Genomic DNA, 16,737 nt, shown 5'->3' with positions numbered 1-16,737 from the left:
GTATGCCCCGATAAACAATTTAGACAGATGGCATTTCACGCATCTATGCCGATACGCTATGCCGATTACGCATCAGATGCCGATTAGTAGGTCGCGGATAGAAACGCGAACTTACTGAATAGGGGAAAAGTTTGAGGGATTTTTTACGGGGACGTAAAAAAATTCAGATTTCAGGATTGCTTAAAAAAGCACTTTGAGGGTGAAAATATGTTCGGTCTGATCAAAATTAGTTCCACCGCTTCAACTTTTAAAGCGGAAAATCAAAAGATTAGCACAACAATAGTGTCTTCCAATGGTAACAGCTTGAAGAACTAAAGATAGCAAGAAGATTGGTATGCTGATATCCCCCACTTAGTCAACCCATCGCTTGTAATAAGGTAAAACAATCAGTGACCTGCTTAGACTGCTTAAAACCGGTTCTTTACCCTATTTGTTTCCGGCGCTATGTTCAATTTTTGCGGATCGTTTAACATAGGTATGTAAATGACCTAGACAAAGACTCGCTCAATGCTGAATTGATAAGTAGAGCATGCTAAATGCATTATCCTCTCCGTGAGCTCCCAGGCAGCAGGTCTCACAGTCAATATAGCTAAGACCAAGTCTATGATAGTGAACACTAGCAATAGCGCCAACTTCACCTGACCTGATCTAGTTGGCCTGAAAACTGGGTATCGCACGAGGAACTCCAATACATATCGAAAAAATCGAGAACGCAGTTAGAAGTGGAACGGAGAAGCATTCGACTGGAATCCGCAAGAACAATGAAGAAGAGACAGGCCCAAAGACGCATGGCAACGCAGCTTAGTCAATGACATCCGGATTGCTGACGACAACCTGTTCTGACGGAAAGTTTAAACCATAGCAGGTAACCGTCGGCAATGAAGATCTCTGATTTCCCTTTGTTCTGCAAGATTGGCGAATATGGATCACTAAGTAAGTAAAGTTGAATATTTTGGTGAAAGGCCCTCTGGGTTCAAACCACATTAAACAAAAAAACATTTAGTTCAAAGATTAAGTCTGTTTAAATAGTTAATGAGTAGCAATTTAAAAGCTACAGTATTTTTTTCATCACACGCTAATAAATAAATATTTGGTCTAGGTAGTATTCAGTTCGACAGTGCTCAACAGTGTAGCAGATTGTCAAATACATCTTTCGGTTTTTATTCACCTAGGTGGAGCGATTGACCCAATAACCAAAACAATTTGATAGGTGGTGCACCCATTTGAGTACTAATTTCATACCATCCACAAGGATTACCTATTAGCGAGCTACGGTGAATCAGTAAATAAATTTCACGGGAATGTAAAAAATCATACATAATTAATCTGATACCCAGTGTGACAATTTGGTAAATCACCGCCAAACGCTAGTTTTTGGGAAGGCTTTTTGATCTCCGTTGACGACTTAATGGACCTCAACGCCCAGCTTGGTTATTTCAGTGTTGTTCAGTATTATTCACGCCAAAAGTGAATGCCGAAATTTGTTGCAATCAAAAACTAATCAAAGGGAAACAAAAAAGAAACAGCTAGAGACCGTGACTAAAACGTTTTATCAATCATTGCATGTCGATGGTTGATTTAGCAAACTTCTAAATCCTGAAGTTATAAAAAATGTATTTCACTCGTTTCATGTTCGTGAACAAAATTGTTTTTTCACATGAACGTATGTAATTTTTTTAATGAAATTTTAATTTTCATCTAATTAGTCTTATCATTTTATTTATTACTGTAGACAGCTTTTGTAAAGCTTCCATTTTGCAAACTATTTTTATGATAGTTCATAAACTCTAGTGAATTTATGGACAGAAGTGGCAGAGTGGTTGTGATGAAATTTTCGCTAAATATGGTCAATAATGCAATGCAACTAGAATCATAAAATTATTTTTTCCTTCAGTCGAGATGAATTGTTTGTACCTATTTTGATATGTATACATATAAGTAGTTATATATGTTTCATACAAAGTGTGTTTATTTAAAAACTGTTAACTAATCTACTAACAAATTATTGAACCATATTTTTCTTTCGAAAAAAAACTAGAATGTAATGTGTTTTTACTAAAAAGCTAAGATTTAATGTATTGAACAATATATAATTTTAGCTACATAAACAGATCGTAAAAGTCGAGGTTAGATGATCTATCAACCTGTCGCCGAAAAAATGTGAGAATTCAGCAACGATAGACAACCAACTAAAACCTGCCACATTGCATGCCCGATACCTATGCCAACAATTTGCACTTCCGTCCAATTGGCCCAGCACATTACCAAATATCTCCAAATCTACCAACCAAGCCGGTTCGACACGGTGACTGAAAACGGGTAAATCACTTTCCTAGTCAAGAAATTATGCACCCAAAATAGCCGTCGCAGAGCGAACTGGTTTTGCACAGCTCCGAAATTGCCTTGTGCGGAATTGATTTCTAAAATTGTAACATTATGGACCGTACGCGTTCCACACTGAGTGACCCGCTGTCGTTCTATTGTATAACGAATCAGAGGGTGTTGCCTTCGAAAGCTGTCGAAATAGTTCGATTTAGGCGTGCTCCTTCGTTTCTTTTACCAACCCACGTCGCGCGAAGTTTCCATCGAATGCAATAAAATTGACCCATCTGCGGAGGTTATTTTGACGGCACGGATGGTTTGCTTCTGCGGTTACTGGCTCAAGGTAAACTACTGTTAGTTTTCGGATGTCGGGCTTGTATTGTTTGAACTTTTAACTTCTTTTTGAATTCTATGTGAGGATGCATAAATTTTTTCTCTCGACTGAGGATAATACGTTAGATGGTAGGTATCAACTTGAAAAATCAGCCTGTTGTATTCTTCTGCAACGGTTTGCTGTGTAAGGACACTCGTTTGTCTAGTTCGCATGCAAATTGTTGTGCCAACTATACATCTCGTTGTAATATGTTGTCACAACGAATGCCGAAATAAACACAGAGTGATTATGACCTTTACTGTAGAAATTTGCAGATGTGAAGTACCCATCTTTGAAAACTAATTCAGGAAAGATATTTATAAATTCCAATATTTTGGAATGTTAGTCAGAAAACACCAGTTCCTAGGATTATAAAAAAATCGTTGCGATAGAATAAGCCCAAATGCAGATGATGAAGCATTGCCAATTGACACTTCATATTAATCTCAAATAGTGTTCCAATAAGTATCGCCCTATTTACAGTTATAGGTAGAAAAAATAATCTGCGTTATTTTAAAAAGAAAATAATTCAAAGCATGATAAGTATACATTATCATGGTTTAAAGTATGAATCAGTAATTTAAGTCGTTTTACAAAATGCGATCAAAAATATTTGTAGACAATTAACTTACTTCATTGTTAGCCGTGTGTATGACTACTAACGGAATTTACTACCAAAACACGTTTCTGGCAACTTTGAATTAATTAAAATGCAGTTTTCACATTCAATGTTAGTAACTGACCTTACGTTCAGAGTAACACTATTTCATCATAATTTGAATTTTAATAGGACCTTGTCTATCAAGTTTTGGGCAACTGCAGCTGTCGACGATGCAGAACAAGCTCAGCCACCCGCCACCCGGTGAGGTGTGATGCACAGTATCAGCAACATAAGTATGCAACCGCGCTTTGCTTTGTCACTGCGCGCGGCGACGAGAGTCCACGGTTCGTGTTAGGTGCGGTTCAACGGTGGGGATTCGATCGTTAGCGTTTGCCGTCGGCAACGCACAATGGAGGAGAAACTGTCACAAATTTCCTTCTACCTTTCGGTTGTGGTGTTGTCTAAGGTCCATACCGTTTGCACCCCGCCTTTTCGGACGAGTTTGTTATGCTGTGGACGGAAATCAGACTTGCCCGACAGTTTGATTTCGTTCGCCGCCTCGTCAAGATGACCGTGTCCTACGGAGTAGAAAAGTGCCCGGAACAGTTCGATGAGTATCGGTGTACTCTTTCGGAAAAATATCGGCAGCTGGCTAAGGAGCAGCTCAGGGAAGATGACACTCTGCGGGAACAGGCTCTCGAGGCGATGCGAGCGTGGATTGCGAAACATCCGTACATTCGTCGTTGTCGGACGGATGCGCTGTTTCTCTTGCGGTTCCTGCGCCAGCGAAAGTTTTCAATTCCATTGGCCTGTGAGACATTGGAACGATATCTGGCAATGAGACAAACGTTCCCACAGTGGTTCCAGAATCTAAGTCCATTCCAAAAGGACATGGAGGAAATGAGACAAAACGAAGTTTTCCAGGGGCTCGGTTTCGACGAAAAAGGACGTGTATTGATTTTGGTCAAATCGAAAAATTTCAATGTGGAAAGATTCAATCTGGTTCACCTGATCCGGTACATGCACATGTACCTGGAGATTCTATCCTGTGACGAGAGAGTACAAGTAGCCGGTATAGTGCTGATAGTGGATTGTTTCGATACGACGATGAGTCATTTTACGCTGTTCAATTTGTCGGATATGAAGAACATGATGCCCTACATTAACCATCTGCTTCCGGTACGCTGCAGAGAGATTCATGTCATCCGGCTGCCTAAGATGAGCGTCACCCTAGTTGATATCCTGTTTTCCTTCATCAGTCCCAAGCTGAAGCATCGGTTCTTCGTGAGTATTAGCGCTATTTTCCTATTGGGTCAGTAGCGATAACTATTTTTCTGTTGTGTGACTAGCAGTGAAAACGATCATTAGGGATATTTCCTGTAGTGGATGATTGAATAAATGGGCTTTATTCGTTAGTAATTAGTGGCCAGTAATCAATAATTAGTATAGCATTGTCTCAATAAATCGTTGATTGGATTTGTGCCATTCCATCGTTCATAGCAGACATTTTGCAAAATAATAAATGGATTGCAGATATTTTTAAGAAATGTGACTGTAGGTGAGAGCATTTAAAAATGCTTTTAAAACTGGATTCTTCAAAAGTGCGCATTCGTGTGTGAATGATTGATTCTATATTGCATCATCTTGGAGTTACCTGCTCATTATTAAAATTTTCGGGGTAAAATAAATTTCCCTTATATTGCCAAGTTTTCCCAATTTTTCTAGGTAATCGACATCCAGCTTTGTCAACTTTATTTAGGTCTAGAAAAGTCGGTCAACTACAAATGTTTGTCTTAAAAAACTTTATCCTGGTTACGGTCTTGTTAAAACAGTCTTGTTCTTTCCGCTTCCGCTCACGGATAGCCCGATCAGACACCATCGGGATTTTTACCTACTTTAATAAATGGCGATGGTTTTTTAATCATTAGTCATAAAAACCTGATTAGAGTGCAATAAAATTCTAACTGTTACTGGTTTATACATACACTACATACACTTCCTTTAATGAAGCCACAAAGCAATATGGGAAACTAAATCCATCGAATCAGATTCAATCGAAAATATAATTCGCTGTATTCAATAACAAGAGTAACGCGACACTCCATAAATTTCTTGGAAGAATCTAATTTTATTCCATTTATTTTTATTCACGTAAAATGGTCTTTTCAGAAAAGTTGTGAAGCAAAACGTATTAATATTTTAATTTTTAATGAAAAAATGAAAACCGCTTTTTGTATATTTTGAAAGTGGTATAGAAATCGGTTGAATATTGGTTTTTTGCTACTGAATATTATTTTTCACGGCATAATAATTTCGACGTAGCACTTTAGAAGTACGAAAAGTGCTTACATTTAACGGTTTATAACCCGACCATTTCTTAATAAATTTTAAAAAATTTTGTAACAGATGGTCAGGTTTGTCCCGTACTCTAATAATCGGCTACGAGGCCTGCCGATAAAGGAGAGTACTATCTAAAGGCGATTATACTCAACGCTTTGCTTTGTACTGAGATAAAATTGATGTCCTGATAGCAAATAGTGTAAGTGATTAAACTTTCCGTAAGCTGGATACCGATGACATGGAGTAAAAAGGCACTTTACTGCAATTTTCTCAAGTTTCAACGAGAAAACTAGCGTATATTTTTTTTCATTAGCCCAAAACTACAACAAAATAATGAGTACAGTGTAAAGAACATCAAACTTATGGGAGCTAGCATTTAGGGTATGGGAGGGTATTTTCCGCCCATTAAGCGGTAGCCTGGACAATATTCAGGAATTACGTTGAAACTATATTTATTCGAGACTTTTATACCATTTGATAGAATAATATTTACTGAATATCGGCGTGCATTTTGGTCATAATGAAATGCTGCTGAATTTGAGTTATAGTCGCGAGAAATGATGAAGTTGCTGCCGCTAAATTGGGCCCACTTCCTTCCTATAGTGGTGTCTGTGTTGTTTATATCCGGTAGGCCGAAAAGACCGAAAAGGTGACGTAGGACTGTATCAGATCATTAGATCAAAGACTAATGCAAACTGCATTTCTGGCATATGGATGTTTATAAGAATCTGTGAGTGCCACTGATTAAGTGAATGTTTTAAAGAGAAGAGCGAAATATTCATATTCAATTCTTCATTGAATGCAATGGTGGCTTTGAAAATACGTGGACGGGGGTTCATAAGTATAACGCCTGCAACCATTGCACTATGGTCCAGAAAGCGATTTTAGACGGACAAAAATGATTGCGCCTAAACGGAATATTCTAGCTCAATGAAGTCTTCGGCAACTTTTTGAATGAAAACATGACGCATCTTTTGATCTTTTGGGTCGTCCAATGTTCAGATGATACCGTAACAACAATTCAAGTAATAATTTTTTAAATAAGTTTGTTTTCCATTTTTTAGTTTCAAAACATTAAAGATAGATTAATTTCCCATAACTTTTTTAAACATTTCAAATTTCTAACTCTTACGTATTTTCAGCAGTGGACGTTTGTTTATGGACGACCCGTAAAATCATATTTCCTGTTATAACTCATTTATCTCAACAAATAGCTCAACATGATGTTCTACAAAAATTTGTATACGTAAGAGAAGAATATTTTTGCAGAAGACTGTTTTGCTTTATCTTTATGAGTTAATAAGTTATAGCCGAATTCAGGTTAAAAACAGACCAATTTAACTGAAGCATAACTCAAAAAGCGGCAAACGGATCTTGATGAAACTTTGGCGATTTAATATACACATATGCATAAAGTTTTTAGCAAAAAATGGTGGAGGTGTTATTTTTTTAAAAAAAGATAAAATTCTTTGAATTTTATGATTTACTATAGCTAAAATTGTCGTTTTCTTCATAGATTCACATTCAAGTAATCAAGTATGCGACCACGGAATACTATACACAACAAATATACTGGCAATAACCATGGTTGATACTAAAATAGTGAATGCATTCAAAGAGTTACATTCGCAATCTTGTTTTTAAGCGAAAAAACTAAAAGAATGTTTAATAATAACCTTGAATTAAACGATTTTTACGATCCCTTTAGATACTAACACGGACTTTTACTGTTATACGCGTATATTCGCAATATGTTTTGAATGTTTTTTGAAAATATTTTATAGACTAAAAATAACTGCGATGTGAAAAACGACGAAGATGAAGCAGAGCTGCGGAAAACTTATGATTTGCGCGTAATCGAACTACTTACGAAGGAAATTCCACTAATTGTTATACCTTTCGGGAAATTTACCATTGAAATTCAAGAAGAATTCTATTATGATTTTTAAATCCATTTAAAACTATAAAATTAACAATGGAAATAAATCGGGATTTTTTTTCCTTTATTTTCAATCTTAGTATTCCACTGAAACGCTCAAAAAACTTCAGTCAATTTCAACATTTATTAAATATACACCACGTTGATTTATTTGAGCGAATGCACGAGATGCTAATAATTATTAGCAAACATATAACTAACCCTTTAACGGGTAGACTTCTGTAGATAGTTTTTGCTTTGAGAGTCTTAGAGCCATATATGAAATTTATTCTAATTGGATAACACAATATCTGTGCTGAGAATAGATTGACATTTTGGCATCAGCATTGCAACATTCTGACTATGTGTTTAAGAGTTCTTATATTTTAAAATCAAAAATTCAGGAAAATTGTGACGAAAATAATTGCACGATTTTTGTCAATTTTTACTTTTGAAAACATAGGACATCTAAAACAAAATGTTCGACCTCAAAAATATTCAGTGATGAACTACGCACTGAGTTTTGTAATATTTGGAAAAACAAGGATTGGATATGAAACCCAAAATTTTATTTTATAATATGCCTTAACTGTTGCTAGTCCAGATTATTACTTTTGCATGAATATCAAATTGACTTTCTTTTGAGTGTGCTTTCTTGAAAAATAGTCATTATCTATCGTTGCCTCTTTAGAAGGTTAAATACGTACAGTTTCGGGAATACACAGAACAATCTATATGTATAGCTCTATGGCTGGTATCCTTTGCCTCCGACAGTGCAGTGCAAATAGTATTTAGATTTCTTAATTATGTAATTTATCAGTGTATATATATAATAGTTTTTCTCTCAATGTAGGCATTGATACTAAACGTATCAAATAAACTTCATGAATATTTTTCACAAACAGATTGAAAAGACCGCGATTGTCGTAAGATAAGCGTTCGTATTTGTCTCGATAAAACATAAATAGTAAAGCAACAAGCTTTGTATTATGTTTTAGACATTTTCTAAAAAAATAGTTACACAAAATTATGTTTTAACGCTTTGAAACTGAGCAAGAAACTGTACCTGGGCAGTTAGGGATGGATAAAACGAAAACTTTAGCTATAGTAAATCATGAAGTTCAAAGAATTTTATCTTTTTTTTTTAAAATAACACCTCCACCATTTTTTGCTAAAAACTTTATGCATATGTGCATATTAAATCGCCAAAGTTTCATCAAGATCCGTTTGCCGCTTTTTGAGTTATGCTTCAGTAAAATTGGTCTGTTTTTAACCTGAATTCGGCTATAACTTATTAACTCATAAAGATAAAGCAAAACAGTCTTCTGCAAAAATATTCTTCTCTTACGTATACAAATTTTTGTAGAACATCATATTGAGCTATCTGTTGAGATAAATGAGTTATAAGAGGAAATATGACTTTACGGGTCGTCCATAAACAAAGGTCCACTGCTGAAAATACGTAAGAGTTAGAAATTTGGAATGTTTAGAAAAGTTACGTGAAATTAATCTATCTTTAATGTTTTGAAACTAAAAAATGGAAAACAAACTTATTTAAAAAATTATTACTTGAATTGTTGTTACGGTATCATCTGAACATTAGACGACCCTTTTAAAAGATGCGTCATGTTTTCATTCAAAAAGTTGCCGAAGACTTCATTGAGCTAGAATATCCCGTTAAGGCGCAATCATTTTTGTCCGTCTAAAATCGCTTTCTGGACCTCAATGCATTGAGACATAAAGATTTCTTTTAAAAATCACTTGTGTGCATCATAAAGATTGAAATAGTAATGAAGGACCAGCCCACAGATTATTATATTAAATATGATTATGCGTAGCTTGACATGTTTCGATGATCCTACTTTAACTTGCTTGTGGCCTTGAAAAGGGCTATTGGTTACAAATAACATTAGAGTCAAAGCACGTTCATCGCAAAAATGACGTGCCATTCAAATGTCCTCTTTTGACATGAATGGCAACAGGTACGTAAGATAGCGGCGTAGATTCACTGTTTTTTGCTCCAAGAAGGTTTTACCAGTTTACTTTCACAGCTTACCGCTTGTTACATAACAGAAAATACGGCACATACACGAAAATTTCTGTTTTATTTGTATTTATTTTGTATTTCTTCCTACCTCAGGGGTGAGGATTTCAAACCATAAATTCATGTCTCCAAAAAACCCCACATGCCAAATTTGGTTCAATTTGCTTGATTAGTTCGAGATTTATGAGGAAATTTGTATTTTATTTGTATGGGAGCCCCTTCCCCCTCTTAGAAGGGGTAGGGGTCTCAGTGCAGCATAGAAAAAAATCCTACTTTCTAAGACCCTCACATGCCAAATTCGGTTCTATTTGTTTGATTAATTCTCGAGTTTTGAGGAAATTTGTGTTTCATTTGTATAAACCAAATAGCCCCCCATCTCTTACGCCCTCTTATAATTGGTCTCTCACCCCCTCCACAAAATTGCTGATCGTTTTATCTATCCAACGACATATAAATTGTTCAGTTTTGTTCAGTAGTTTAGTAGTTATTAGCATTTGAAATCTTTCATTCAAACGTTACACTTCTATTTTCGTTATCACAAAGTGCTGCCCAGTCCCAGTATAGTAAACAAAGACGTAGTCCTACGTCAAAACAGATCAAAAGAGAGACAGATGGATAACGTGTCGGTATTGCCTACATACTGGCTCATTGAAGATAAATATGTTAGTGTATCATTGAATCGTTCAAATACACTAGCACCAGCAGCAAGTGGTTGTCTCTCAAATACTAGCTATGTCAACACGATAGAAGAGTTTCAAGCACAACTGCCTCGCATATTGGTAGTAGTGTAAATAGAGCACCATATGCTGAAATTAAAAACAGAATGCTGCAAATTGCTAGTGAATGAAAATTGATTTATATTCTCATATCAGAGGGGAACTTTTGTGTTCTTCCGTGATAAAAAAAAATCAGAGGGGTTGTGTACAAGACACGACCGCATATATAGGTTACGCAGGACCACGTAAGTCTCTTTATAGGGATAGTAGTATGTATCCATGCTTGTGATCATTCGATTCTTCATGTATATATGCTATATGCAACATATATACATGCTACATGCGTTGTATGTAACATTTATCAATGCATACGTTCAAACCTCAAAAGATTTCAAAGTTATTTCTATGTGCATTTGGAAACAATTTAACAAAATCAAGAACACAACCTATTGCTTTCCTGCTACTTTAAAGATTGTTTTTATTACCCATGGTTCCCCACGTTGAAGGGATTTTACCAATTCAATCCTATTTTATCAACAGCACATCTTTTTACTACACTTCTAATGAAACGGCAAGCATGCGTATTCATACAGAGTCATATTGTAACCGAACATTACAGCTGTAGCACATTTTTCCAACACAGATATCAAATTTGCCTAGGTTTAATCGTCTCGTAGTAAAGAATTTGCGATCTGTTGGTACAACGAACTTGTTTCATTTTTTCTGACACACTCCCCTAACACAGACATCAAATTGGACTAGGTTTAATCGCGTTCGTAAGAAATCTGTTGGCACGAGGGGGCTTTGTCACTTTTTCTGGCGTACTTCCCAAGGAAGGACATCAAAATGGTCTAGGTTTAATCGTGGTGTTAAGAAATCTTGTTGAAATAAGGAAACTTGGTCACTTGTTTTGGCTTACTTCCCAAGCACAGATATCAAATTGGTGTGGGTTTAGATCATAGTAAGAATCTTCCAACTAATCACGAAGCGAGAAATCTGGTAAAACATAGGTTGATTATTTTCCATTTTTCAATAGTTCAACATCAATAATCCATACTTTTCTTTATGTGGGCCAATTCTTAGAAGATTTTCCAATAGATTGGTGTAAGAATATTGAAAATCGTTCGGGAAACCACTAAGCTATTAGCGTTCAAAACCTGACCACTTTTCGAGAAAGATTTTTTGGAATTACCCCTTATACCAGATACCTTCCTGAAAGACGTAGTCCTACGTCAAAAGGCACTCAAATTTTAACGAGAAAACTAGCGTATAATTTTTTTCATCAACTACAACAATGTGACGAGTACAGTGTAAAGAACACCAAACTTGTGAGAGCTAGCATTTACTTCGATTATTTAAAAACTCGAAGTGAAATCCAAAGATTTTGATTGTTAACGATTGAGTCTGCTATGACTAGCGGGTTGTTCTGAGTTCGAAACTTAGTACAATCAAACCAATCGATGTCAAGTGATTTTACCATCAAACCAGCGACACTGGTTTAGTGAGGATAAGTACTCGCGATCTACTAAATTACTTTGGCATACATTCTCTCATTTCAGTTTTCTCTAATCCGTTCACTTGCTCATATTCGCGCTGAACTGGACTGAACTGATGAAAAAAAGTAGAGCGCTCGAAGCGCGGAACTTTAGAGCCGGTGCGCAAGCAAATGCGAGAAAAAGGAAGAATGACAAAGGTCCCCAAGATGCGTTCCTTGTTCTTTACTAGAAGGTTTGGCAGACGGCAGAAAGTTACGTAGTCTTTTTTTCCGCCGTTCTTATGAACAGCGAATGTGACGCACAGTTCGGAGTGAGATTTCTCGTACATGGTTCAGTGAGCTAGTGAATCATTTAAAAGTAACTAAATTATATTGCTTCCCTATAGCATCTGGAGAGAGTCCCGCAAAGCAGCATTTTGGGACCATTATTTTCGAATGAATGATGTGAATGAGCATTTTCTGCTCAAATAGCAAATTGGCTTGTCTCGACTATTTTTTATTGGGATGAAATTTTGCTGAGACCATGCAAGGATTCTTTTTCCATTAAAAATATTGTTTTCGTCAAGGGTAACTTTCCAAATGGGCAAATGAGATTAATTTTTTAATAAATTTTAGCTTGAATGAGTAGTTTCATTTGATCAAAATGACGGCAAAGGAAAAGTTGTAGATTTATTTTCAGAAAATAAACTACACTGAAAAAAAGTTTACAAAATTCTGATAAAAATCATAAAATGTACAATTTAATTTTTTTAAAGACAGCTTATTTCAGTACACGTGCTGTTACGTGCTAACGTAAGAACTGATAAATATACATTTAGTGTAACGGGACACAATCTCTTATAGTTCTTACAAAACGGATAGTTTACCTTTTAAACCGACCGATTTGGGGAAATATGTTTCCCATCGATTGAGTCTCGAAACCCGTCGGTTTAAAAGGTAAACTATCAATTTTGCAAGAACTATAAGTGTTGTGTCCCGTATCCCGTTGCAATAAACGATGTTTAAATTATGCCCTAAAATTTGGTGAAGGGCCATTCATGGTTTATAAAATTATGGACACTCTTTTAGATTTCTTCAGTCTTTAAAATATGATAAATTTTTTAAAAATATCCAAATTAAAACGATTCTTTACAAACTGAAATAAAATAAAATTTTACGCATCGTTTTGAACTAGATTTCTTACAAAAACTTTTTTCTTATGCCTAGGCATTTTTAACGTATTGAAAATTTGGATTTTATCCAAAAATAATGTATTTAGGGTTATTCCACGTGAAGTGTCCATAACCCGTCTAATCGAGCTCACGAACTTGCACCAAATTTTGACAGACTGTTCATTTTTTGATCAGAAATTAAAAATCCCAAATTTGGTACTAGTTTCTCCGCTGCATGATTAATGGGAGCACCTTCTTTTTTAAAAACAAACACCCCTTTTTTGTTACACGGCAGTGCTGCCAAACCTTTTTGATTCGATTTAAAAACTAAATTAACATTTTTTTCTCAATGAGTACAATTTGATCTCAAAAAATTCCAACCCCATCGTATCGATCCCGAGATATAACAATTTTAAGTAAACAACCCGCAGTTTCTGATGTAGAACCAAAAGCAAAATTACATCATCAATTACACATTTGAAGCAGTTGTATTCCCATTGCAATGTAAAGACACTTTAATCTATCTTGAAAGCATGTTTTGATCGTTGTTTGCAGAAAAGCTAGAATACAATGGAGCGAGACGTTGGAAGCTAACTTGGCAATGCTAGTTTAATAAACACAACAAAAATGGCGATTGTTTCACTAGCGGGGACAATTCAATACATCAATACTACAAACTTACCTTGAACTGATATCTTCCGCAATCGTATTTGGGTTTACATTTTCTGCAACTTTGTGGAAGACACCATGGTTTAATTTTCATTTATTCAAAGGTTGGCCTCCCGGTTGGCCTTGAGGTACGACACTGGTCTAGTAACCCAGGCGTCGCATGGTCCAATATCGACTGGAAGAAGCTGGAAGATTCAATAGGATCGTAGCGCTAGCCCCGTAATAGTCTTGTACTTTTACAGCTGGCTGCGAAGTCTATCGTATGAAAACAGAAGGTCAGGTTTCGTAATCGGAAGGCTAAATCTAGGCTTTGTTTAGCTTAGCTTTGCATTGCTTTTTATACAAAGGTTGACTTTTGTGCCTCTCTCTCAATAGAAGGTATTCATATTATACAAAAGAGGGTATTAATGTTTGTTGTAAAACATAGATAAGACTTTTAGAAGTAATTTCTCTAGAAACATGATTGTGCTTATATGCGAACGTCATTGAAAAGAGATTTGACTTTTGTCTAATTTTTAATTATGAATCACTGTTAATGACGTCGCGTAGGCAATGATCGGTAAAGATATTTATAAACATCTTACAAGTTCTTTTTACAATTCCAATAATTGTATATCTTGTTTCTCTCTAGCTTTATTGCTCTAGCCATCTACGTTATACAATTTATACAATCAAAATCACTTCACAATCCGAAAAACAGACAACGAACTCGGTTAGTCGTTTTCTTTTGATATCTGACACTGCGTGAAAAAGTTGCACTAAACTTATCACCACCCCAGCGAGCGTTCAAATCTAACTCAATGTAACTTAATTTAATTCGCTTTTGAAACAAAGAGCCATTATTGGGCAGTTCAGGTCACCGAACATTTGGTTTTCTGAATTCACAATTGAGTGTCCATCGCGTAACTCGCGGGGACCCTATATTGTATTTGTAATATATCCAATTTTGACACAAGATTAAAATGCGAGGAATTGGTGCAAAACCAGAAGACAATCTGTTAGACGAAATCGTTAAATCTAACTCGCCCTTCGCGCATTTATATTTTCTTTTAGCTCCTGCAGCAATCATCCTACGTTGGTACGGCAAATTGTATTAGATAATATCTTCTTTGGGTTTTACTGCGAAGTAGGACGAAGGCCTCTTTTACATATTTATTTGATGGAAGTTTGCTATTTATGGTCTGCCTATGACAGTACTCGAAACGGACTCGGACGGCTAAACTCTTTATCCAACATACATAGGTACGGATCGATGTCACTAAAGGCGACCGGGTTCGGGTCAATGTTAGCGCCAGCACACTTTAAGTCATTTCATTATTTGATCATCTAAGTGTGGCTTTGAACGTGTTGTGTCAATGAAAAGGGTCGACGTTTTTTACGATGCTTCGATGGCTGTGAAAACAATTGAGTTTCAATAAACTCTCGCTCTGTCACACGAGGTTATCGTTTTGTTGAACTTTAGGTAGGCACATCTTTAGTTGACATTCTTTGTATATAGTAACAAAGGAGTGAAACACAAAAGTAATATTCTTAGACAATAGTTTTCTTTTATTTGTAAAGCACGAAGGTAGAATACGTAACGATTTTCTGATGTTTTCTGATGGCGACTGATGTTTTCTATTTTTTTTTTTCATTTTATAGACCAAATCCTGAGTAGACTATCGTGAGCTTCCCGCTACCCTGTACCATGTTTTATAACTCAAATGCGTGTTTTGTATAAGTTGCAACATCATTTAGTCTGATTGTTTTGAATGAACGCTTTATTGATCCAGTAGTAGATAGTAATAGATGAAAGAAAAATCAAGTCAGATATTATGCAACTCTTGACTTGGAGCCATTTGGTTCACATACCATTTTCGCTCTTGAAAGTAGTATCTACGTTGTAACAGTGACACCCTTCAAATTAAACCTAATCCCTATGTAGCCTTAACCCACAAACTGAATAACCGATTGGGGAGTTGCTGTGATATGCATATCTGCGTCTATCCTATCACATGTAATCTAACGAAACATGACATATTGGTGAAGTCGATTGCGTGTCTGTCCTACCTATTACGGTTGGCGATGTCAAGAAGTTTGACATTTCAGTCGAATATAGCTCAGGGCGTAGAACATGTTGTTATTTGTTAACACGACTTAGCAAATAAATTGAATTTTACTTTGTTCGACTTTTTATGGTGTTATGAATATATGAATGGTAGTAAACCGCTAACACGACATTCACAAAAAATAATGGTTTGATCTTCTTATTAAAACCAAAAAACGATCAAGATTAATCTTCACTTCTATTAAGCAGTAGATTAATTGATTTATGATATGATGAAGACAGGCACTTTTTACTGTCGTATTCTTCTACTAATCAATCTTTCACGGCTTTTAACCTTTTCTAAACAGTTCCACAAGACGTTGATGGATGCCCGAAAACACCTAGACAAATCGTTGCTACCCGGGGAGTATGATGGAACCAACGACTCATCGGAGCTGTCTGTCCATATGCACAAACTGGTTCAAGATTCCCACGACGAGCTGAGTCTGCTCGATCAGATGGAGATAGACATTAGCGGGTATACGGCTTTGTGGAACCAGAACCATCCTGCCGGCGGTGGCGGCTGCGGTAAGGCCAGTGAAATCGAAAGCGGCATGGTGGGCAGCTTCAGAAAGCTCAACATCGACTAAAATTCCGCCGGTTTAGCTGAAACAGTGTGACAAGACAAGGTTACGTAAGGATGTGGCTCGAAGTGCGTTGGATCTTCGCTATCAACAGCGCGCGCCGGACGATCTGCGAGATGATTATTCAAAAAATGTTGCCAAAAACGTGCTTTTCGTCTTTGAGAAATAATACCTTTCACTGATTAGTATTCGTTTTCTATTATGAAATGGTGTGATAGTGTATTAGGAGAACGGATATGGAAATCGAGGCAGTTCCAAGTTGAAATTTTGCAATCCAAAACAACAGTATTGAATAGTATCATGGATTCAGAGAAACGTCAACCGTGAATCTCGTGTGAGTGTACCTATCTATCATATTTTCCGATCGTATTCATCCATGAAGAGTGCATAATTTAAGACGTTTACATTGGTATTTCTATAACGTACGAGTAGGATAGA

The 16,737-nt window shown here is 36.2% G+C and overlaps 1 protein-coding gene across 1 annotated transcript; it reads left to right on the top strand.

Annotated features, from left to right (window-relative positions):
• The first annotated feature begins 3,863 nt into the window (after window positions 1-3,863).
• LOC128737319 (alpha-tocopherol transfer protein-like) lies at window positions 3,864-16,305 on the top strand. The gene is made up of 2 exons (XM_053831936.1): window positions 3,864-4,580; window positions 16,024-16,305. The coding sequence occupies exons 1-2, from the start codon at window positions 3,864-3,866 to the stop codon at window positions 16,303-16,305; spliced, it is 999 nt and encodes a 332-aa protein (XP_053687911.1).
• Window positions 16,306-16,737: the final 432 nt, after the last annotated feature.

The sequence above is a fragment of the Sabethes cyaneus genome, chromosome 2 (genome assembly GCF_943734655.1).
Source record: "Sabethes cyaneus chromosome 2, idSabCyanKW18_F2, whole genome shotgun sequence".
NCBI classification, from domain to species: Eukaryota; Metazoa; Arthropoda; class Insecta; order Diptera; family Culicidae; genus Sabethes; species Sabethes cyaneus.
Note: the sequence above shows the minus strand (reverse complement) of the source record. Positions and strands in the feature narration are given on the sequence as shown.